The sequence below is a fragment of the Notolepis coatsorum genome (genome assembly GCF_963971535.1).
Source record: "Notolepis coatsorum genome assembly, chromosome: 4".
In the NCBI taxonomy this organism is placed as follows: domain Eukaryota; kingdom Metazoa; phylum Chordata; class Actinopteri; order Aulopiformes; family Paralepididae; genus Notolepis; species Notolepis coatsorum.
In genome coordinates, this window is record NC_140168.1 from 118893709 (window position 1) to 118919776 (window position 26068).

At 46.3% G+C, this 26068-nt stretch overlaps 1 protein-coding gene across 1 annotated transcript in view; it reads right to left on the reverse strand.

Moving 5' to 3' along the window:
• LOC311226670 (leukotriene B4 receptor 1-like) overlaps positions 1-26068 on the reverse strand; it is a gene marked incomplete at its 5' end in the record, with an annotated part of 68538 nt that overhangs the window by 12405 nt on the left and 30065 nt on the right. Inside the window, 3 exon segments of the mRNA XM_084312085.1 lie at positions 4608-4884; positions 15983-16418; positions 16421-16563. Of these exon segments, the coding sequence (XP_084168211.1) occupies positions 4608-4884; positions 15983-16418; positions 16421-16563 (856 nt within the window).

Sequence of the window (26068 nt, forward strand, 5' to 3'; positions counted from 1 at the left end):
TCCTGCCCCAGATCCGCCTCCTCCCGAGATGGTGGATGGACACCCCCAGTGGAAGGTCCGCCAGCTCATGGACATCCGACGCCGAGGACGGGGGTTCCAGTATCTGGTGGACTGGGAGGGATACGGTCCTGAGGAACGGAGCTGGGTCTCCCGCCAGCTCATCATGGATCCCGCCCTGATCACGACTTCCATCATTCCCATTCGGAGAAGCCGAGGCCGGGCAGGTCGCCGGGTGGCTCCCGTGGAGGGGGGGGGTACTGTGAGGGCTGGCCCAGTACTGCGCGCTTCCAGGTACCAATTACCATCACGCACCTGAGAGGAGTTCCAATCAACACTGAAGAATTGTCGCTTTGTTTTGGGTACTGGACTCTGCCTTGTTACTGGACTGCCTCGTAATCCCTACGTTTCTATTAATGACATTCTCCATTTTCTTTTTCTCCACGAGTGGATTATCAATAAGCTGCAGAGCCGCAGAGCCACAGAGCCAACTCTGCTCTGGGCAGAGCCGCAGGCCGCAGAGCCCTACTCTGCTAAAGGACATTCCCCCTGAATGCATTTACGTTATTTTTGCTCATTTCTGTTTGTGAAATAAATACGCCCAGGCACGCGGGAACTATAAAATGGCAGGGGGTGCTGGGGGGTCGCCAGATAAAAAAAAATAAAAAATAAAAATATTTGCGGTCAGGCCACTGAACTTAGAAGCAGGCCAGGCCAGTGTTTCTAATTGCACCAGCGCAATAGTTAGATAACCTAGGTGGGGAACAACCAGGAGATCACTGCAACTCACACAAGTTGGAGAACTATCTCTCTCTCTCTCTCTCTCTCTCTTGCTCTCACACACACACAAAGGGAGCCGCATGTGATTGGTGGAGGCGGGATCCTTACGAAAAACTGTTAATCATTGACACATGCTAGCCTGTAATAATCCCCCCCAGAAAAATTTACTTTGCATTTGATATATTGCAAATATATGCCATCACACACACTGGCATTTAAAGGGTTAGAATTATAAAATGAATATGTGGTGTTATGATCAGGGCTGAAGTTGAATAAAATATTGTATTTATCAATTACAAAAAACTGAAAATCCATAAAAATCTGTGTTGTTGCTAATCATACATATGCTAGCCTGTTTTTTAACAATAAGTTGTGATGCCATCACAAACACTGGCATTTAAAGGGTACAAATAAAAAAAATGCCTGCACCAGAATGCAGGAAATTAAGTCTTTGTAACAAAAAAATTCCTGGTGGGGGACCCCCAGACCCCCTGCTTAAAAAGTAGCCTGACTGGGGCTATATTTCCTGGCCTGAATGATTTCCCCAGTCCGGCCCTGGTTAAAAGCCTCCAATGCTTATTAGTGTGTGTGCGTTTGAACGTTTGCATGTTTCAACCATACATTTCCATTTAATTTTTTTTTTACCTCCTATAATAGTGGGGGTCGCGGCTCTCTGACACCGTTTTTTTTGGGTCGCGGTCTGAAAAGTTTGGGAACCCCTGGTCTAGCCTGTACCCCCCAGACATGTTGCTGGCCCCGTCAAAACAGTATCCTATCAGCCTCTCCATGGGCAGGTCGAGGCGTAAAAGTATTTTATACACAAAAACAGCGTCCCGGCTGTTGTGTCTCGGCCGGGCATTGTAAAAACCCCAAAAGAAGTTCTGAGCTTCCAAGTTGTCATCGGCGAACTGTATATTACACGAGAATTGTTCTTATCCAGTGAGTGACATCAGTGGTTCCGTCAGCGCTCAAGCCAAAGATTGGGCTTTTGGATGCTTTGCCTCTAATTTGTCGCTGAATATCATGGGCAAGCAGCTGTAAGATTTCGTTTTGGATGTTGTTGGACATCCAGTTGTCTCTCTTTTGGAGCCAATTCTTCAACTCGGGATCAGACTCGGTGCGCACTCTTTCCATCATGAGCTGCCATAACACCCCATCCCTATTTGCATCACCCCTCAGTGGAAGCCCCTGGCGCCCGACGGGGGGTATAGGGGAACAGACTCAGTTAACTCTTCAATACCTGATGCTGAGGCTGAACCTGTCGTCTCTGTCTCTCTCTGACATTTATCAGATTTAGTGGGACTGTCACTGGGACCGGCGGGACGTTTAGAAAATAAATCTGATATTTTTCTTTTCTGCGAGTGAGACATTCTGTGCTAGCAAAGTCTGACTACTAGCTCAAATCGACTGACTGCGCAAGCACTGTATCACAGTAGCTCAGTGGTTCGTGGCGCGTGGGAAGGGCGGGAGACGGGAGGTGAATACAATTAGTTGTTTCACCTGTCATTCAATCAGTCTGTGACAGTCTGTCATCACTCGAAAATCTACTCGGTTTTACACGTATGATTGTGTACGTACAGTAGTGTAATGAATGAATGAAAACTTTATTTAACAGATTGGAGAATGGCTACAATACAGTACGGCTCAATACACACAATATTAAAATGGTGACGTGCTTTGAGCAGGATACACTTATAATATACAGTGTTACAGTTATACAGTTACAGTATATACAAATAAATACTGTCAAAAAAAAAAAAAAAAATTATATATATATTTTTTTTGCAATAATTGAGGGGGGGTGCTGCAGCCCCCCCCGCACCCCCCCTTCCTGCGTCCCTGAATACGCCCATCGTTTTTGGCTAACTCTGAACTACCTGTCTGTGTCGTGCTGTTGGGGTTGTTTACAAACCATAACAATGTGTCTAATCTGCCCGTCGCTTATCAATGACTTGTTTGCAGTCAACATTGTCGAAACGGATTGTTTTTTTATCGGTTCATTTTCGTTTTATAGCATTTTGAAAAGCCCTCGTTTTCAAGGAAAATATAAAGATTCCGTGATAATCGCCCTTTACTGGAATATTCTAGAATACACAAAAACGTTGTAATTTTTCTGCCTATTAATGAATCGTTTTCAAATAAACGCTAGATTATCGATAGTATATGTGTACGTATGCACGCTATCGATTCTCTTATTTCCTGATCGCTCGCACAGCCACACAGCCACATACACACATAGGGAAAAAGCGTATATCTCCGTGAAAACAGGTCTGATTATCCTAAGACTGGTAAAATAGATTCCTTACCTGATTCCTGATTCCTAGATTCCTTACCTTTCCCATTTCTGCTTTGCACTAGATAGTACTGTACATTAGTACACTGCATAGTATTGTGTATTGTATATTATATGGTAACTCAGAACATTGTACATATGTCTATACCGAACACTGTGACCTCATTTTTCTTCTTCTAAATTCATGCTATATTATGTTATTATGTTATTTGATACTATCTTGTCTAGCACAGTCTCTGGAGCGTAACAGTAAGAAGCATTTTGTATGAAAGTATTCTGTACTTCTGTATGACAACTATTAAAGAACTTGAACTTGAGATCAGATGTTATCCAACGCTACATACTGTACATATGTATTCCACGCTGTTCTGAGGGTCCACAATGAATCCGATCGGTTCGGGTTACATGCCTGAGAAGTAAAATGTGGATTCCGGATTTTTCTTTTCTCATCCATTTTCATTGAGTTCATTCCAAAAGGGTGCATTACCATCTGGGAGACGATAGGGGGCGGTTTGTTCACATCTGAGCTCCTACAGGGGCTGCTGTACCAACGGGAGACTCGGTTGATGAAATATGAATTCAGATCGCTAATAAAAAAATAAAGCGCTAATACACGTCATCGGCACTCAGGCATTGGGCTGATAAAACGAGAAATGACGTCCCTGGCACTGAAAGTGTTAAGCATCGGGCAAAAACAGGGCCATTTTAGTTTTTGACCATTGCATACCTTTTTTTGGAAGAAATGCATGAGTCTGCTCTCTTTTGAAGGGTAACATTCTGAAGTTGCTAACACAATAAAGAAAAATCACTTTGAGTGCTAATGAAATAGAGTAACAGAGGTTTGAACACACTGAAGTAAAAGTTGTGTGTACTCACATTTCTGTTTAGTGGTTGCCAGATGCCTGTTTTTAAGTTCCAGCTGAGAGGTAGGAGCTGGAAAACACTGCGGTTTCATAGCCTGAAGTCTTAAATCTACAGGTCCAAATTTGAAGAAAAAAATATCCCACGGAAAATTTGTGTTTGACAAAGGTTTTTGTAATGTGTGTAGGCCTACCGGTAAAAATGCAGAGTGATTATCCAAAATGGTTGTCCACTTCAATTTATTCAGACGTGCGAGTCAGGACAAACGACTTCTTCGTGACCTTCCCCCACTCTCACCCGCCACCTTCCCCCACTCTCACCCGCCCGTCTGGGATCGCTTTTGGAGCAGACGCTCCTTGGCTACAACGGTGGTCAATCATTTTCGCCATCAGTGGTGATTGGTCAGTTCAGGAGCGTTTACAGTCCTGTCAAATGACGCTCGCCGGATATATCGTCTTGTAACTCGAGACCCGAAGCACGCAATAGGTTGAGTGTGGTGGCGATCGAAAGGCAAATTAAACTTTTGAACTGTCTATATTGGATGATCGGCGAAAAATGCAGCCAGGAGCCGGCAGACGAGCTGTGCCGCGAGTGCGTGACGGCCCACCGTCGGGCCGTCCGACGCTTACGAGTTAAACTACTTGCCAATAAAGACCTTTCTGATTCTGAGTCTGACCTGTATGACGTTGACGACGTGATAGGGCAGCCAGAAGAGGGCGAAGGAGCCGACGATGAGGAGGATGAGCCGGTTGCCGCGCCCCTTCTGCTGGAACATGGCGCTGCGCAGGCGGCACATGACGGAGGCGTAGCAGACGGTGATGAGGCTGAAGGGCACGATGCAGGACATGACGGTCTCCACCAGATACTGGAACACCTCGTGACCCACGCTGCCCCAGTGGTACGCCATGCAGAAGCTCAGGGAGATGTTCATGTGCAGGAAGGGCTTCAGGTTGCTGTGGGAGAGGTCAGAGGTCAGAATGACATATAGATACGTTGAAATATTGTTCTATCTAGAGCATGGACAAATTAATAATAATGATAATAATAATAAACTTTTGTTTGTATAGCACCCTTCATACAAGAATTGCAGCTCAAAGTGCTTCACAGCAGTGATGTAGACACAAAATAGACATTTATAGGCATAAAATGAGCATAAGATTGGCATAATTATAGATTTGACTTAAGAATTGATATTTCTCTTGTCATTAAAATCTATGAAAAATAGATTGTAATAGATTTCTTATTGATTATGATTATGAGATTTCAGTAATGCTTTCAGTAAACATTACAACGTTTTAGAGAAGAGCTCCCAGTCACTTCATCTCTTTGGGGGATGAAAATCACTAAAATGTTTATGCATCTTCCGAAAATTGAGATGAGGAACGAAATTAATCCCTTTTAGGCTTTGAGAGGAACAATGATTATCATTCTCGTACGGACATACGTAAAAGTTACCAAGGATTCCCTTCGTAACTCGATTTACGTACTTATTCGGCATTCTCGAACGGCTTCGTATTGTAAATTCGTTGTAGGATTTATGTAAGATTTACAAACTCAAAAAGGCAGTCGTAAGTCAGACAGACCGGTGTGTGCCCGTGTTTTCAACAGCTTTCTCTGGGACAAGTCATTGGGGATTGCCGATACTACAGACATCCATGGAATTAAATAATTATAATGATAATAAATACAACAATATTTGTATCATTAACAATTACGTTTTGCATTTATAGTCCTGACTCAATGAGGCATTGTGAGCATTACACACACACACACACACACACACACACTGCAAACTAAATAAATAAGAACTAAACCGATCGCTGCGGATATAGCTACTGTATAGTGGAATATATACTGTTATGCCATATACTGTCTTCTTCTCTGTGATATTATTTATTGTTGGTTTGATGTATTCCTATACAATCGCGCAGTCATTCAGTATTGACATTACTAAATGAGATGTCATGCTAATATGTCATGTTCTACAGTAGGACTTACTACTATTGTTGTGAAGGATCAGATTAAACCGAATATGTATATTTATTTATATATATATATTTAATTGTATTTGTATATCGTTTGATATCCCCTGTATATTCCTTGTACAATATGCATTGAATATCCCTTTAGTCTACTAAACAGCCCATAATAGTTTCATTCTACCATTGGACGAGAACCTGGCGCCAGGTTGCCATACCCCTAGGTCCAAGTTCAATCGTGCCGCCTAACATGTCGTGGCAAGCCCCGGTTCCGCGCAGGAATATGTCGGGCGAAATACGAATGGTACTATTTGTTCATAGCGCATATATATATGGCGCAAGTAAAGTAGAACTTTCTTTAGTCCAGTTCTTTACCCTCCAACAGAGTGACCGACGCACGTGTGGTGTAGTAAGGCCTACTTGGCCCAGAATAGGCATTGAGATATCGTGTAGATTAATAGTTGAATAGTCATAGTTTGGCACTATACCGTCGAGTTGGACGTATTCTATTAAGCTAATAATAGTCTATTTATGTATGGTGCATCGTTCGGTTAGAGTTCTAAAGTTATCAGTACCCCCATCGTTCCTGACGTTATCTGGACGCTTAACCAGGCTGGGCAGACCCCTAGTGGTGCTTGCATCCGAGGAGCTCCGGGCCAAGAGCGACTGGACCTGTATATTGGATTACTCTACCCGGACGACGGCGAGCCTTCCACGGCTTGGATTATGCTTTGTGTGCTTTGATTATTCCATGGATAAAGGCCAACACTGCAGAGTGTTGGAACTACCCCCCGGAGAGGACTCCAGGTGAGACGGCGCTCTACACCAGTGAGGTCGCCTCACGTCTCTCCGTTGTGGACCGGCAGCTACCGTCCACAGAGGGTCCAGCTGTATTCGTCTGCGGACCGAGGTTCTGTGGGCACCGTGTCCAAGACTTTGGATTCTCCCAAGACACCGTCGGCCAGATGGGATACCGCCAGCGGCTTCTCTAACCCCCCCCTCCTACTGTCTTACAACCAGCGGGACCCCCCCCCCCCTTAGTGTATCCAGCTCTAATCATCTAAGTACCATCGCTATCGTTTCCTAAATATTCCAGGTTGTATACTTACTCCCTGCGTAACCAGAGATTGGACATTCAATGTTGATTTACCTACGAATACTCATTTGCCATAAAAGTGCATATTTCATATTTCAAATCATAAATGTAATTAAGTGATCGTTGTATACACCTTTTGCTGTATTAAACCTTCGATTTGGTACATTTGTGTGGATTCGTTTCATCAGGTGGGAAAGTGTTCATCATACTTATATCTTGTACTGGGTGGCCAGAAGTTAAAGTACATGAGGTAGTGGTATTAAATATCATATCTAACAATACAGTCAGGGAATTGTACCCCTCAGTTACAATTGGTCCTTCGAGCCGGATGGTAACTAGTGTAATATTAATATAGTGTTATTAATATCGAAATGGCCTATGATGAACACTCCACGAAACGATCCTCCTAACCTAGAACGCCCGCGGCGCAGACGACAGACACCTCAGTACTTAGAGGCTTACACTGTCAGTCAACTACCTAGCCTTCGACAAACGGTAAACGCGGTAGAAGTAGAAAGTAAAATTATGTCTGACCTTAACGACCAGGTTTCCCCGACCACAGAGGCCCTAGTAGGTCCTAATGTAACTGACCAAGCTCACGGTGGGGACCAGGAGGGAATTGACATGCCTTTACCCCCCGCCACTACCCAAGAAGTAGTCCCCGACCAGCCCCGGGAGGAAGACAACCCTACAGAGAGAGAACTCTGCACGGAAGAAGAGGAGGAGAGCGCCGAGGAACTAGAGCTCCAGGACTCCCCAACGAGTACCCCCAGGAGCGGCTCACGCAGGGGCGGCTCACCTCCACTACCGCCTTCCCCCAACGAAGCGGAGAGGATACTACAACAGGCGTTCCTCGTCAGCCTGACAGCCTCTACCGAACGCGATCGTCTCCAAGCACAGACGCTTAGCGAGCGCGAACAACTCCAAGCGCAACAACGGAGCGAAGAAGAGCGCATACGCCTGGAGATGAGACGCCTTCAGATGGAAGAGAATATGGCAAGAGACCGAGCAGACACCCAGCGTGCCGCTGCCGGTGCCCAAAGAGACGCAGAGCGCGAACTCGCTCTCATCCAGCGCGAAGCCGAGCGCGACAGAATACAAGCCGAGCGCGACAAGCTACAAGCGCAGCTAATGGAGCAGCTGATCCGCAAGGCAACACCCTCTCCCTCCGCCAGGGGTTCAAGGAACTCGTCGAGACAACAGTCAAGGGCAGCGTCACCACAACGAGCAAGCGACCCTGAACTTGACCAACAGACCGAGCCTATACCCCCCGCAGACCCCCTTCACAGACCGGTCCAAGCGAGACCCAGCTACAAGGAAGGAGCGGCATACACTGCGGAGAAGCTAAATAAACGATTACAGGATCTGGAAGATCTGATAGAGGAAGAAGAGGGAGAGGAGGAGAACCAAGCCCGAAGACAGCACAGTACTCCACCGGACCAGGAGGTCCCATACAGTCCAGGCTATACCCCCGCGGCGCTGCGCTACAGACCCCCGACTCTATTCACGGGTGAGCACGACGCACGACCAGCCCCGAGGAACAGCACCTGGACCAGCGGGCCATGGTACCCTGCCAGTACCAGCCCACAGCGAGGCGCAAGAGGGGACTCGCCCAGGAGGTCTCTCCCCCAACGCTCGCCGATGTATCAGCCATCCACGGCGTCATACAATGCCCCACCGTCATTCCCAGACTTCGCCTATGAGAGTCGAGCACAGTACACGGAGCTCCGGATGTGCTTAGAGACAATGATGGTGGATGTCGCTGATGAACGCCACAAGTATGCAATATTACTGAAGCACCTGAAAGTACCGCGAGCGCACAATATAGCGCTAGCCTATGCTACCTCTTCGACCCCATACACAGCGGCCCTTGCAGCGCTGGATCAGAGATATGGACGTATATGGGATTACGTAATCCAGGAGATAAGGCATATTGACCGCCTACCCCCAGCCACAGACAATCGCTCACTAGACGACCTGTCAATCAAAGTGCAGTCCCTGGTAGGGATGCTGGGAGCGCAACGGGAGAAGGGCATGCATGAGCTATACGCCAACTCTAACGTCGAGAGGATTTTGGAGAAGCTGCCACCCGCAAGACAGGAGCGCTTTTCCCAACGGCCCCGAGCCATCCCTCCTTGATCTAGCCGACTTCCTGGCGAGAGAAGTCAGCAGCTTACGACTGGACACCTTCGGGCGGAGCACGCCAAGCTCCAGAGAGGGACCCAGGAGAATAAATGATGGAAGAAGATCGGTGACTGTCATGCACCAATCAGAGTCAGTACCGAGCAGTAAGAGTCACAGCACCCCCTCGAGAAAAGAGAAGTGGAAGATAGCGTGTCCCTACTGTGAGAAAGAACACTGGCTGTCACAATGTGACCTATTCACAAAGATGAATGCAGAAGAAGTGAGTCAATGGATAAAGTCCAACCGGCGCTGTTATCGATGTGCGCGGCCCCACATGGCAGCCGAATGCCGCCTAAAGAAAAGGTGCAGCCGGTGCGATGGAGCCCATCTAGATATACTACACGAAAGTAACGGAAGACGGCCTATACCTGCACCACGGAGCGGCACCAAGGCAAGTGTCATGTACATTGACCCCGCCAGCAGCAGCGGAGCCCAAGTGCTCTTAAAGGTAGTCCGTGTGACATTGAGCTACCAAGATAAAGTCATGGACACTTACGCCGTCCTTGATGACGGGTCAGAGAAGACCCTTCTGCTCGCCTCCGCTGCGACCCAGTTGGGACTGCGGGGGAGCAAGAACGAAATGACGATTCGGACAATAAGAAGAGATTTAAAGACGATAAAGGGCGAGAATGTCTCCTTCACCATCGCAGCCAACGGGCAGCCAGAGCGACGGTACAAGATCACAAATGCTTTCACCAGCCAAGAAATAGGACTATCGCAGTACACCTACCCTGTCACCAAGTTGATGGATAAATATGTGCACCTGCGCCAATTACCTATCCCGCTCATAGACGGCGCTACCCCGACCCTGTTGATAGGCTCCGACCATGCAGAACTCATAGTCCCGATTGACCGGGTCCATACAGGCCCCCGAGGCTGTCCTGCAGCAGTCGAGACCCGCCTAGGGTGGACCCTACAAGGCCCCCTCGCTAAATCTCTCAACCGAACAGCAGCCACTAGCTGCTTCCACTCCAGAACGACAGAAGAAGACACCACTCTCCTGCAGCATGTCGAGAGGCTATGGACCCTAGAGACAATGCCCTTTAAGAACGAAAAGAAAGATATTCGCTCTAAAGAAGACATTTACGCCATCAACCTACTCGAGCAGGGGACAAAGAGAGTCACAGTCGGCGGAGTGATGAGATACGCAACTCCACTCCTGAGGCGAGAGGGAATGCCCACCTTTCACGCAAAGAAAGACGCCACGGAGCGCTATCTACTGAACACAGAGCGGCGCCTAGCCAAAGACCCCGCTCAAGAGAGTGTGTACCGAGCTGAGATTGAGAAGCTAATCACAGCGGGACACGTAACAAAGATTGACATTAAAGAGGCCGATCAGACGACCGAATCATGGTACGTGCCGCATCACAAGGTCCATCACAACGGCAAGGATCGCATTGTGTTTAACTGCAGCTACCAGATCGGATCCCAAAATCTGAATAAAGAGCTCTTGCCCGGCCCCACACTCGGCCCCTCCCTACTAGGCGTGCTACTGCACTTCCGCCAGGACAAGGTGGCTATAAGCGGGGATATCAAAGGGATGTTCTTGCAGGTGAGACTAGTAGAGGAGGACAAGCCTCTGCTACGGTTCCTATGGAGAGAGAAGATCGGAGATGAGAACCCATCCATCTACCAGTGGGAAGTACTCCCCTTCGGAACCACATGCAGCCCGTGCTGTGCTACATTTGCACTACAGAAACACGTCACAGAGGACCCAGCAGCAGATGAAGAGGTCCAACACAGTGTGAAGAACAGTTTCTACGTGGACAACTGTTTACAAAGCGTCTCGACTCAAGAAGAAGCCGAGGCTCTCCTAATCAAGTTACGCGCCTCCCTGATCAAAGGCGGCTTTGATCTCAGGCAGTGGGCCAGCAGTGACCCGCACGTATTGCGCAGCCTCTCCTCCGCGGACAAGGCTGCCAGCAGCGAGACCTGGATGGCGACAATCCCAGGAGAAGCCCAAGAAATGACACTAGGACTAGTCTGGCGCTTCAAAACAGACTCGCTCCACTATAGACACAAACCCTTGGCTCCAGAGCAGGGAAGGTCGGCGGCGATACCGACCACCAGACGGAGTGTGTACAGAACACTCGCCAGACAATATGACCCGTTGGGATGTATTCTACCTTACACCACCAGGGCAAAGATGATTGTACGAGCACTATGGGACAAGGACCAGGGCTGGGACGACCCAATACCCGCACACCTTGCCTCAACATGGAGAGAGTGGGAGACGGAACTCCGCTCACTCCCAGGTGTCAATATACGCCGCAGCTACTTCCCATCCACAGTGAGGCCAGAGACATGCGAGATTGAGCTACACGTCTTCAGCGACGCCTCCGAAGTAGCCTACGGATCGGTGGCCTACTTGCGTGCCCAAGAGATGGGAGGAAAGATACACACTGCTTTCATCCTGGCCCGCTCAAGAATAGCCCCACGTAAGCAACAATCTATCCCACGTCTAGAGCTCTGCGCAGCCCTCGCAGGAGCGCATCTAGCCACGTTAATCCAACGTGAACTCACCATCCCGGTGCATAGAACAATCTTGTGGTCAGATTCCAAGACAGTACTCACATGGATCAAGTCCGATTCATGCAGATACAAAGTCTTCGTGGGAGTCAGAGTCACCGAGATTCAAGAGTTAACAGAAGAAGCAAGCTGGCGGTATGTGGACACCAAACACAACCCAGCTGACGTCATCACCCGGGGAATGTCTCTGGATGACCTAACCCGTCGCAACATCTACAGTGACGGACCAGCATTCCTCAAGCTCCCGGAAGGAGATTGGCCTACGCCCACCCCGAGGGAAGCAAGTAACGAGGAGGCTGAGAACAAGAAACCTATGTTCTGTGGACTGAGCACTGTCGCCTCCACAGACCCCAACATAGATGACTGCATTACCCTAGAGAGTGCGCAGCAAAGAACATTCCTGCGGCACCACCCAGAGATTCAGTCCACCACTGACATGTCAGCAGCTGACTACGAAGAAGCAGAACTTCTTCTACTACAACGAGCCCAGAGAGACTCGTTCCCCGATGAGCTAGACTGTCTACAGGGAGGAAACCCCGTCCCATCAGACAGCAGACTGATTCACCTGGCACCAGAGAGTGACGCCCATAATCTCATCAGAGTGGGTGGTCGCCTGCGGAGAGCCCCCGATCTACCAGATGACATTAAGCACCCGATCGTCTTGAACAGCCGACACAAGGTCACAGAGCTGATCATAAAGAAATACGACGAGGATGTACACCACGCAGGAGCAGAGAGAGTCTTCGCGGAGATCAGACGTCGTTATTGGATATTGCAAGGGAGAGAAGCAGTACGGCGCTTCCAGCGAACCTGTCTAGACTGCCGTAAGTGGCGCGCGCAGCCCAGCATACCACGGATGGCTGACTTACCCCCCTGTCGCCTCCGAATCGGCGACAAGCCATTCCACTCCACAGGCATGGACTGCTTTGGCCCGTTGTATATAAAGAGAGGAAGAGGCACCGAGAAGCGGTGGGGTATTGTATTCAAATGCATGACCACCAGAGCGATACATATCGAGCTCCTTCCGACCATGAGCACAGACTCATTCCTTATGGCCTTCCGGAGATTCACATCACGGAAAGGAAAACCGTCTACATTGTTGTCTGATCACGGGACCAACTTTAAAGGCGGAGAAAGAGAGCTGAGAGAGAGCTTCCAAGCTATGGGCCCAGAACTTAAGACCCACCTCGCTCCAGCCCAGATTGACTTCCAGTTTAATCCCCCGAACGCACCCCACTTCGGTGGAACCTGGGAACGAGAAGTACGTTCTATAAAGACAGCCCTGTACGCCGTACTTGGAGCCCAGACTGTGGCGGAGGAAGTCCTAATGACAGTCCTCACGGAGATCGAGGGAGTATTGAACTCAAAGCCCCTCGGTTACGTCTCCAGTGATGTAGCAGATGTCGACCCAGTCACCCCCAACACACTCCTAATGGGGCGGCTGGACCCCGCGCTACCCCAGACAATGTACAGGCCCGAAGAAGCGAACGGCCGAAGAATGTGGAGGTACAGCCAAGTACTAGCTGACAAGTTTTGGAGCAGCTTCCTACTTCACTACCTACCGTCTCTACAGACCCGCCAGAAGTGGGTAAAAGAGAGAGACAATTTGACAGAAGGAACAGTCGTCATGATTATTGACCAGTCACTACCCAGAGCTATGTGGCCGGCTGGCCGCGTAAGCAAAGTGATCACCGGTGCCGATGGCAAGGTCCGAGCAGCTGAAGTACTCGTCCAAGGGCGCACTTACACACGTCCCGTGGCGAGGCTCATAGAACTGCCCCGACTCCCAGATACTATCGATGATGACCATGACCCCATGACTTTGTGAGTTGACTGACCCTTACAGCGGACCTTGAGTGGTAGACAGTGCGGTTAATCTGTCTCTGCTTAGCTAATTAGGTGGGACTAATTAGGGGGCGGCTGTTGTGAAGGATCAGATTAAACCGAATATGTATATTTATTTATATATATATATTTAATTGTATTTGTATATCGTTTGATATCCCCTGTATATTCCTTGTACAATATGCATTGAATATCCATTTAGTCTACTAAACAGCCCATAATAGTTTCATTCTACCATTGGACGAGAACCTGGCGCCAGGTTGCCATACCCCTAGGTCCAAGTTCAATCGTGCCGCCTAACATGTCGTGGCAAGCCCCGGTTCCGCGCAGGAATATGTCGGGCGAAATACGAATGGTACTATTTGTTCATAGCGCATATATATATGGCGCAAGTAAAGTAGAACTTTCTTTAGTCCAGTTCTTTACCCTCCAACAGAGTGACAGACGCAAAGCCTCCCCACGACGCACGTGTGGTGTAGTAAGGCCTACTTGGCCCAGAATAGGCATTGAGATATCGTGTAGATTAATAGTTGAATAGTCATAGTTTGGCACTATACCGTCGAGTTGGACGTATTCTATTAAGCTAATAATAGTCTATTTATGTATGGTGCATCGTTCGGTTAGAGTTCTAAAGTTATCAGTACCCCCATCGTTCCTGACGTTATCTGGACGCTTAACCAGGCTGGGCAGACCCCTAGTGGTGCTTGCATCCGAGGAGCTCCGGGCCAAGAGCGACTGGACCTGTATATTGGATTACTCTACCCGGACGACGGCGAGCCTTCCACGGCTTGGATTATGCTTTGTGTGCTTTGATTATTCCATGGATAAAGGCCAACACTGCGGAGTGTTGGAACTACCCCCCGGAGAGGACTCCAGGTGAGACGGCGCTCTACACCAGTGAGGTCGCCTCACGTCTCTCCGTTGTGGACCGGCAGCTACCGTCCACAGAGGGTCCAGCTGTATTCGTCTGCGGACCGAGGTTCTGTGGGCACCGTGTCCAAGACTTTGGATTCTCCCAAGACACCGTCGGCCAGATGGGATACCGCCAGCGGCTTCTCTAACCCCCCCCTCCTACTGTCTTACAACCAGCGGGACCCCCCCCCCCCCTTAGTGTATCCAGCTCTAATCATCTAAGTACCATCGCTATCGTTTCCTAAATATTCCAGGTTGTATACTTACTCCCTGCGTAACCAGAGATTGGACATTCAATGTTGATTTACCTACGAATACTCATTTGCCATAAAAGTGCATATTTCATATTTCAAATCATAAATGTAATTAAGTGATCGTTGTATACACCTTTTGCTGTATTAAACCTTCGATTTGGTACATTTGTGTGGATTCGTTTCATCAGGTGGGAAAGTGTTCATCATACTTATATCTTGTACTGGGTGGCCAGAAGTTAAAGTACATGAGGTAGTGGTATTAAATATCATATCTAACAATACAGTCAGGGAATTGTACCCCTCAGTTACAACTATAATACCTAATAAAACAAGTAATTAGAATAATAGAAGCCTACTTTGCTGGAACGATTAATTTAGCACGTATACACGCACGCGCGCGCGCGCGTGTGTGTGTGTGCTCGCACGCTGAGGCTGCCTCATTAAGCCGTTTCTCCACGCATTTATTTATTTCTGGAGCATTTATTTATCCACTCTGGTTGGATGGTGTATTGTACTTGTGCTCTATAATGACAATACATTTGAATCTAATCTCATTTTGAGATCAGTCGCAAATTGCTTCCGCGCTACCTGTTGAATGGGTCAGCATGGTGCAGATGCATCCCAACCCTTTGATTTTTGCATACGGCCCTCGCCGTTTTGCACACGCCTCCTTCGCCTTATAAGGAGCTGGTGGGGCATGTCTGTATGCAAATTCAGGTTTGCGAGAACGCGCTTTGCAGTTTAAGAATGAGTTACGTATTTCATTCATGGGAACCTAGCTGCAAAGATTTTGGCCACTTACGGAGACCATTTCACGCGTTTAGGAATCTTGAGGAGGATTTTTGTAAATCTGTTAGTACGAAATTTTTACCAAGATATTTACAAAGGTACTTAGGAACACGTTCGAGAAAGAGGACCAATGTTTTCAAACTGTATTATCTAAAGATGGTGAGTTAAAGTGTTGTGTTCACTCATAGTTACAGTAGAGGTTGAGTACTTTATTATCTAAAGATGGTAAGTTAGAGTGTTGTGTTCACTCATAGTTAACAACAGCAGAGGTTGAGTACTTTATTATCTAAATATGGTAAGTTAGAGCATGTAGTATAGAAATACAAGTACACGCACGCACGCACGCACACACACACACACACACACACACACACACACACACACACACACACACACACACACACACACACACACACACACACACACACCACACACACACACACACACACAGACACACACTGACCTATAGTAGAAGAGCATGGGCAGCGACAGGATGAAGGCCGTCACCCACACCAGCAGTAGGACAACCAGCAGGGAGCGCTTGGTCCTCATCTTCTGGGACAGGAACGGCTGCGTGACGGCCAGCCAACGGTCCACGCTCATCAGACTGATCAGGTAGATGGAGACGTACATGTTCACACTGGACAGGTAGTGCACCAGCTTGCAGGTCGCCGTGCCGAACTCCCAGCCCTGGCTGCGAGCGATCACCAGGTAGCGCAGGAAGAACGGGGCGCCGAGGAGAACAAAGGCGTCGGCCGCGGCCAGGTTGAGAACCAACAGACAGGTGACGGAGCGCTTCTTCACCCGACACCACACCGACCACACCACAAACAGGTTGCCGGGGAAACCGAGCACAAACGCCAGGATCAGGATGGCGATGCCGATCTGGGCAGAGAGGCCAGGGGAGGAGGTGGCGAGGAGCTGGTTTGAGGTGGTGGCGAGGAGCTGGTTTGAGGAGGTGGAGAGGAGCTGGTTTGAGGTGTTGGCAAGGAGCTGATGGGAGGTGTTGTTGGCAAGGAGCTGGTGGGGGGTGGTGGAGAGGAGCTGGTGGGGGGTGGTGGAGAGATTGGAGGCCATCGGGGACGTCTGATGAGTTTGCCTGGATGTCGAGTTTTGGCACAGTTCAATCCTTTGAGAGGATAGAAAGAGGAAATAAATAACAGGATGTGCAGCATTCTGGTGTTGGTCTTATGTATGCTGTGTGTGTGTGTGTGTGTGTGTGTGTGTGTGTGTGTGTGTGTGTGTGTGTGTGTGTGTGTGTGTGTGTGTGTGTGTGTGTGTGTGTGTGTGTGTGTGTGTGTGTGTGTGTGTGTGTGTGTGTGTGTGTGTGTGTGTGTGTGTGTGTGTGTGTGTGTGTGTGTGTGTGTGTGTGTGTGTGTGTGAATACCACAGAGAATTGCATCTTGTGTTTTCTTGCAAATCAAAAGTACAGAACCTGTGACAACATAGTGTATATATATCTATGTTTGATGGACAGTTGAATCCAAAGGGTCTGAAGGTACCATGAATGCACATGTGTAGTAAATGTATTGCACTGCACTGTTGCATCATTTTACTCTGTCTATTCTATTCTACTATTTTATTGCACTGCACTGTTGCATCATTTTACTGTCTATTCTATTCTACTATTGTATTGCACTGCACTGTTGCAGCATTTTCTATTCTATTATTTTATTGCACTGCACTGTTGCATCATTTTACTCTGTCTATTCTATTTTACTCTTTGTATTATTGTCTATTTTAAAACTGAATCAAACCATAAACAAGGTGGCCTATTGGGATGTTATCCTAATGTGAAAAACTGTGATTTTATATATGTCTGCACTTTATGTGCTCATTTTATGCCTTTTTTCTGTTGTGAAGCACTTTGAGCTGCAATTCTTGTATGAAAGGTGCTATACAAATAAAGTTTATTATTATTATTATTATTATTATTATTATTATTATTATTATTATTATTATTATTATTATTATTATTATTATTATTATTATTATTATTATTATTATTATTATTATTATTATTATTATTATTATTATTATTATTATTATTATTATTATTATTATTATTATTATTATTATTATTATTATTATTATTATTATTATTATTATTATTATTATTATTATTATTATTATTATTATTATTATTATTATTATTATTATTATTATTATTATTATTATTATTATTATTATTATTATTATTATTATTATTATTATTATTATTATTATTATTATTATTATTATTATTATTATTATTATGTATAGCACAGCCCCAGCAGATATCAACCCTTTGGAAAACAGTGCGGCCCTGTGACTTGTTTTAACATAATTTGGTGTTTGTTGGAAGAAATGTATTGTTTGTTTTGGTCTTTTTGTATGTTAACAATGAGAGAGAGAAAAGGTACACCAGCCTTATACTTTAAATATGGGTTCCTGCAAGCAGTTGACCTGGTTTATGGCACAAGCCATTCTTACATAATATCCGGTGTGTTGGGAAATATTGAAAATTAAACCCTGCCCTGAATAGAAAACGACTCTGTTCTAAATCTGTAACCGCAAAGACATGTTTATATACAGACAGGCATTACAATGTTTTATGTATTGTTTTTCCCCTGTAGATCCAAGTGATAACTTGGCACAAAATTTGTCTTCCATTCAAATGTCCTCTTTTTTTTTATGTATTTATTTAACCTGACGTACCTCTTTCAGATATCAAGTTTCAAACAAATAAATGATCAACAAATTATGATTTGATGTCATGACACGTGTCACTACAAGCCTATAGACCTTTTCAGAAGCATTCTGTTGCTATTCCGTTGCTAAGGCAACAGCTTTGGCCCCTGTGTATTTCCTGTCAGCAACTGTATTAAAAACATTGCAACAGGGAATACAAAGAGGCCTATTTAAAATGTTCACGTTGTCAAGTTCTATAGATTCTATAGGTCTATATGCTCCCGACAGAAGTACCAGCGCAGATAAGAAGAAAAGTACAACTAATTCAGGAAAATAAAGATAGATACATATTACGGAGCCCGGAGTGGCCATAGAGAGAAAGAAAATATATACAGTTACAGAGGCCACGTTTTACTACATTGAGCGCTCAAAATGCTATGCGCTCCCACGTTTTCATTAGTTTGTGCACACAAGATACAATTTGTTCCCGCGTTACAGTATAATACAAGATACAGTAGATAGATAGTTTATGCTCCAGACAGCTGTTATCAATTTTACCTGCTAAATGAGTGTGGATTATTTCACAATATTCCATTGTACTGACCTTCAGTTGCTGATCTCCTTTAGAAAATAATTCCACACAAACTATATATATATATATATATATATCTTCATTTGGTAATACAACAACTTTGATCTGAGTTCCTCTGTGTCTGTTAGTCAGAATGTTTTTAATCAGACCATGAGCTTGGGAGGGAATTATCTCAGTGACTGTAGCATCACAGCTAGGAAGCAGGTCTGGACTCATTTACCAGTACTTCTGTTGAAACCATGGTTTCCGTTCTTGCCAAATTTGCCTCAACTGTAAATGGACTGCATTTATATAGCGCTTTAACCCTTTCACTACCACATAAAAAGGTTAACCCTTTCACTACCACACTACAGGCGGTTAATCGTCTGTAGTGTGGTAGTGAAAGGGTTAACCTTCTGTAGTGTGGTTGTGAAAGGGTTAACCCTTTGCCGTGTGGCAGTGAAAGGGTTAAACCCGTGCCTCACATTCACCCATAGGCATAGTTTTATATAGAGACAGCTGCATCAAGAACAAGAATCAGCAAGCTATCCTGTTATCGGCAATACCCAATCAGTTGTCTTGATGAATTGATCTTGATTAATTGAAAATGGAGGACCCTGATGTAAACAAGACGAAAGTCTTTTTCTGGTCTGCATCCTCTTAGCAGTTGTTTGTATTGAACCGTACTGTATTGTACCCATTCTGCAATCTGTTAATAAAGTTTTCAATCAATCAAACAATAAATCAATCAATCAGTTGTAAAGGGTCCTGAATTGAAACACCCCGTAAAAGGGTCTGGCCGACAGCAGCTTCAGCTAAGGTGAAAGGCCTGGAACGTTTAAGTAAGTAGGAGTAGATATTAGATTCAATAGCAATTTTTTTTTATTAGTAATCGAATAGTTCCCAGTGACTATCGAATAGTAAATTTGTGAGTTTTTCCCATCCACACTTTGCTTTTGGGACTAATGTGACAGTGGGAGAGTTAGAGCTGCCGCGGTATCGGTATTACCGCGGTATCGCTGTTACATCATGCCCACCGCAGCGTTGGGCTGAATACCGGCATCACCGCTGTTTTTTATTATATTATTATTATTATTACGCTCTCGCTGGGCTTGCGGCTCTGCAGATATACCCTACTTCTCTGTCGAGATTCCAAGCGACCCTATTGGGTACCAGAAAAGTCACATGAAACACTGCAGACCACTGATTGGTCAGAAGAGATACGCGTCACACGCTTGGAGCATCTTGCAGTGCGTTTACTTCCTGAATCTCAGCCATCACAACACGGCTAATAGTACGTTAGCTCCCACCGGAGACCGGAGTGGATTACCGACGCCGTCGCTCCTCAGGGAACGAGGCATAATGATTTTACTGCAACGAAATGTTATAATAAAAGCCCTTCGTTCTATACACTTGTCTGATTGAAAACTTTATTAACAGACCGCAGAATGGGTACAACTCGGCACGCTCTGAGCAAAGAAAGGAACTTAGATATTAATTGAGTAATGCTTGCCTTGCTATGGTCCGGTAAATACGAACGTGTAACTATACTAACGTTAATGCCACAAATCGAATACCTTTGTAATCATAAGTAGTAACGTTATAATAAGAAGAAGAAGAAAGGGTCGGGGGGGTAACCGGCGGGCGCGACACCGAGGGGAGACTTCGAATCCGTGTTTCACTTTTAATAACGAATGCGTGCATGCCGAATCCCAAACAATATTCATGCTGCAAAGTCATCCTCTAAAGATAGACATTTAGACTAGAGGCAGGCTATATGCTATATAAAGAGTAGACTACAAAAAAAATGCATTCAAACTTTTTTTGTGTGTGTGTGCGGTAATACCGCGGCGGTAGGAAATATTTTGCAAATGTGTGCGGTAAGGAAAACATCAATACCGCGGCAGCTCTAGGGAGAGTATCACATAAAAAACTGGGACCCAAATGCAACTCTGCACTGTGCATTCAATACACAAGCACTGCTCCATCACATGTACAAGAAAGTGCCTTCTTGCAGTTTGTGGGTTTCATTGAGATTGATACACAAGTGTCATAATCACAGCACGGGCCTACTTCACTCCCCCTCCTTTTCCCCTCACGTCCTCCACACGCTCCTCTTCATCCCCCTCTCTATCCGCTGCGCACTCCTCATCATCCTCTCTTTCTTCAGTCACTCCTTCCTTCACCCTCATTCACCCAGCTGTAGTCCATCCCCCTAATTCACACACAGGCAAACACCCCACTCTCCCCAGCTGCACCCTATCCTCCCCTGATGAGGGGACTATATCTACACCTCGACGCTGACCAGAAGCTGTCGTGGTATTAATTACCACTGCCCAGGTACAACGTCTCTGCCACAAGCTCTACTGCTAGATACCCTCCGTGTATTGGCTTACTCTAACCCGTTTTCTCTCCTGTGCCCCAAAGGACCGCCGTCCCTGTCTGGACGTCACCTGTTCCCAAGAGGAACACATATTCTCCCGCTGCCACCCAGCAGCTCCAGCGTCCCTGTCTGGACGTCACCTGTTCCCGAGAGGAACACCTATTCTCCCGCTGCCACCCAGCAGCTCCAGCGTCCCTGTCTGGACGTCACCTGTTCCCGAAGAGGAACACCTATTCTCCCGCTGCCACCCAGCAGCTCCAGCGTCCCTGTCTGGACTTCACCTGTTCCCGAGAGGAACACCTATTCTCCCGCTGCCACCCAGCAGCTCCAGCGTCCCTGTCTGGACGTCACCTGTTCCCGAAGAGGAACACCTATTCTCCCGCTGCCACCCAGCAGCTCCAGCGTCCCTGTCTGGACGTCACCTGTTCCCGAAGAGGAACACCTATTCACCCGCTGCCACCCAGCAGCTCCAGCGTCCCTGTCTGGACGTCACCTGTTCCCGAAGAGGAACACCTATTCACCCGCTGCCACCCAGCAGCTCCAGCGTCCCTGTCTGGACGTCACCTGTTCCCGAAGAGGAACACCTATTCACCCGCTGCCACCCAGCAGCCCCCCCGACAAGCACCAGGACCGCTTGCTCGCTCACTGCCGCCGTGGCAGCCACAGGACAGAACATTAACCCCGTTCTATTTCCCCCCAATTCCTGTGTTGCTCAATTCCATTAAACACCCTTGAAACCGCTCCCTTTCTCTTCTCGTGTATTCAGCAATTGGGCTGTGCTCCAGACTCTAGTTCTCACAACAAGTTGTTTCCAATAGAAAACGCTAACGTTTACGTTAGGTAGTCCACAATTCGAAAACCAAACCTCTGACTGCCCAACCAGAAGTCTGCAAATTATGTAAGGATTTCTCAAAACGCAACTGAGTAACTGGTTACTGGAAACTAGAGGCCAATGGTGAACGGCCTATGGCCATTCACCCGTTCACATCCCAAAAGTGAACTCTTCACTCCCAAAATGTCTAATTCACATTGTCATGTTGAAAATGATAATCATTGCCCCAATATCAGTGTGAACCCGTCACGCTCCATAACTGACCTGCATGTGCAAATGTACAATAAGGAAGATGGACTCAAACATGGAGGACACTGACGTTCATGGTTTCATTTATAAGTTGATGTGAAGTAGAGGCAGCTAATTCGTGAGCAGGTGATAATGGAGGTGAGGAGGAGGTGAAAGAGAGACATTTATTCTTTCAATATGCTTTCAAACAGGTTATGATACATTCCCTCACATTTTGCTTGGATTGATTGAAAAGTTTATTAACAGATTGCAGAATGGGTACAGTACAGTACAGCTCAATACATACAATTGTTAAGGGGATGCAGACCAGAGAAAGACTTTCGACTTGTTTACATCAGGGTCCCCCATTTTCAATTCATCATAACATATATGACATACATGACATACAGATAGACAGTACTGCTACATCTATACATTTATGACATATCAGATTTGCAAATACAGTACTGTTTGTGATACAAAAGTGTCCAGAAAAGGAGTGTATATACATTTGGCATAGAAACTGTACATTGGAGGAGGTTGGTTGGGTGGGGTGGGGTTGGGTGGGTTGGGTGAGGGCTGTACATTGGAGGTGGGGGGGGGGGGGGGGGGGGGGGGGTTGGGAAGGGGACACACACACATTTTACACTGTACATTGGAATATTGACAAAGCCTTACTTGGTCATTTACTGTACAACTAGGTTAGGACATTTGTAGGGGCCAGTTTCGAATTGCAGTCTCACGTAGGTGTTTTTTGAGAGTGTTTTTGAAGGTGGGTAGTGATTCACATTCCTTTACAGCTTTAGGCAGGGCGTTCCACATTGATGTGGCATAATTGCGAAACGTGTTTAGTCCCTTGTTTGATCCGAATCTGGGTTTTACATGATTTGTGGAGCTCCCTCTGGTGTTGTGATCGTGGTATTCACTGACCTTTGGGAAGTATTTTGACATGTACATGGGTACCTTGGTCGCGTAGTGTATCTTGTAGACCAGGCCCATTGCAAGTTGCTGTACTCTGTCGTCTACTCTAAGCCATCCTAGGTTGTCAAAGTGGGCAGGGGTGAGGTGGGTTCTAGGAGTCAGGTCAAGTAGTAGTCTGACTAGCTTGTTTTGAGATGTTTGTAATTTGTTTTTTAGTGCCTTTGAGGTGCTTTGGTCTAAGTATCTAAGTATCACTCCAAATACCTCCGTGTTTGTAGCCACAGAGTGACTCCCACCACAGAATTGTGATGAATGTCAATCTAGACCAGCGGTTCTCAAGTTACAGGTTGCAACCCAAAGTGGGGTCGCGGGTACGTTGCATTGGCAAAAAAAGAAAAACTCTGATCGAGTTTTCAACCCGGCAGCTATGTGTATTTGCCATGTCTCGCGACTCTCGCCCCTTCATCAATGGAGGCCGACACACGTATTCCAATACACATCTCACTACACCCTGGAGTGCGCATTTATAATCGCGGGAGGGGGGTCTGGTCTTTTGTGTGTAACCTGGACTCGCAATGGATAGGTTTGTTGTCAGAAGCGTTGCTGGTTGGCCGCGATGAAATGGGCTCTGTGCATAGCCAGCTGTTATACCACACTGAAGTGAGGTGGCAGAGTATTCGCCTTTGTTAACTCTGAGAAGAAGCACAGATTTTCCTTGCAGACAAAAACAACACATTGGCAGAGAAATGTGCTGATATTGAGCTGGATACTCCATTAGTGGCGCTCCAGGATAATCAGCGGAGATCTGGGCCTGGGGTATTTACTCAGCTTGATGGCTTGTTGTAGGAACAGAATGCAGGAGGCGCTCAATGATCTTTCGTGTGACGAGCTACTGAAAGTCAAGTTCACTGGACAGGCCCTCGCAAAGTTCTGGAACTTCTGGATATCAGTCCAGAACAAGTACCCAGTGTTGTGTAGTGCTGATAAAGCGTGTTCGCATCAACATATCTCTGTGAGGGCGGATTTTCAGAGTAGAAGCGGATCTCTGCTAAAGCGCACGTGAGTGCATTTTCTTTTCATGTTCTGGCAACATATTTTGGCTAAATATGCCTCGTTTTATAAATGTGTATACAGAAACAATTCCATTGCTTTTGTTGATAATATTCATTAATTTCATTGATAACATAGTGCTGTAATTTCATTTTCGAAACAACGTGTGCTTTTATTTTGATATTCCTTATTTCCACGTTGAAATTACGTGATACAGTAAGTGTGGGGTCGCCAAAAAAAATCTTAAATAAAATAGGGTTGTGGTATAAAACAGTTTGAGAACCCCTGATCTAGACTGTTCAGACTGAGGTCGCATTATCTCATCTGTATCTGATTTAGGACCACATATGAAAGTGCTGTTCACACTCCACTCCACAGAGAAATAGAGAGGTGTAAACGGTGCATTTATATTTGTTCCTCTTAACACTTCGACATGCTGCCTGGGAGGAGCGGGAATCGAACCGGGAACCTTCCGAGGACCAGACGACCGCTCTACCTCCTGTCCACTGTGGCCCCAGGTGTGGAGGAGGGGGGAGACACGGGGAGGGGGTGGGGAGACACAGGGAGGAGGGGGAGACACAGGAAGGAGGGGGGAGACACGGGGAGGGGGGAGGCGTGAATACTTTCCCCAAGGTGGTTGTCCTTCCGCGTTCGGTTTGCGCGGCCTGATTGGCCACTGACGCTTCTCTCAGCGCCCAATCGCTGAGCTTTCAGTTCCACAGCCCAAGTCCTTCCGTTCTACAGCCCATTTCCTCGTATTGTTTTCATCTCTCTATATTAACGTAGACCGCTTTCATCTCTCTATATTAACATAGCCCATTTCCTCGTAGTTTTCATCTCTCTATATTAACGTAGACCGTTTTCATCTCTCTATATTAACATAGCCCATTTCCTCGTATTGTTTTCATCTCTCTATATTAACGTAGCCCATTTCCTCGTATTGTTTTCATCTCTCTATATTAACGTAACGCGCTATTCATATCAATCGGCATCACATCAATATAAATAACGTATTGTTTTCATCTCTCTATATTAACGTAACGCGCTATTCATATCAATCGACATCACATCAATATAAATAACGTATTGTTTTCATCTCTCTATATTAACGTAACTAGCTATTCATATCAATCGACATCACATCAATATAAATAACGTATTGTTTTCATCTCTCTATATTAACGTAACTAGCTATTCATCAATCGACATCACATCAATAGTTAGTATATTGATGCACGGCGGTAGCAGTATAGCGATGCACGGCGGTAGTAGGTAGTGCATTGATGTGATAGTTAGTATATTGATGCACGGCGGTAGTAGTTAGTGCATTGATGTGATAGTTAGTATATTGATGCACGGCGGCAGCAGTATAGCGATGCACGGCGGTAGTAGTTAGTGCATTGATGTGATAGTTAGTATATTGATGCACGGCGGCAGCAGTATAGCGATGCACGGCGGTAGTAGTTAGTGCATTGATGTGCTAGTTAGTTAGTATATTGATGCACGGCGGTAGCGAGTTAGTTGATAGTTAGTAGTATATTGATGCAGGTAGGTAGCTGATGTGATGGACTTGTGGAACTGAGAGAAGTTCTGAAAGTTAGGAGCGAGCCTTAGGAGTAACGCGATTGGGCGTTGAGAGAAGCGTCAGTGGCCAACTCAGTTTACGCGGAAGGACAACCACCTTGGGGAAAGTATTCACGCAGGGGGATACACGGGGAGGAGGGGGGAGTGGTGTTGTCAGGACAACAAGAGGAAGAAATGGAGCAACGTCGATGGTGAACAAGCGAGCGGGTGATTTCATTATTTTTATGAACTTTTTCTCATTTTATTTTTCAAAGGACAGGATCCAGGATCTTGCCATTACCTGAACTTGAATTCCTACTGGTCTTTGTGA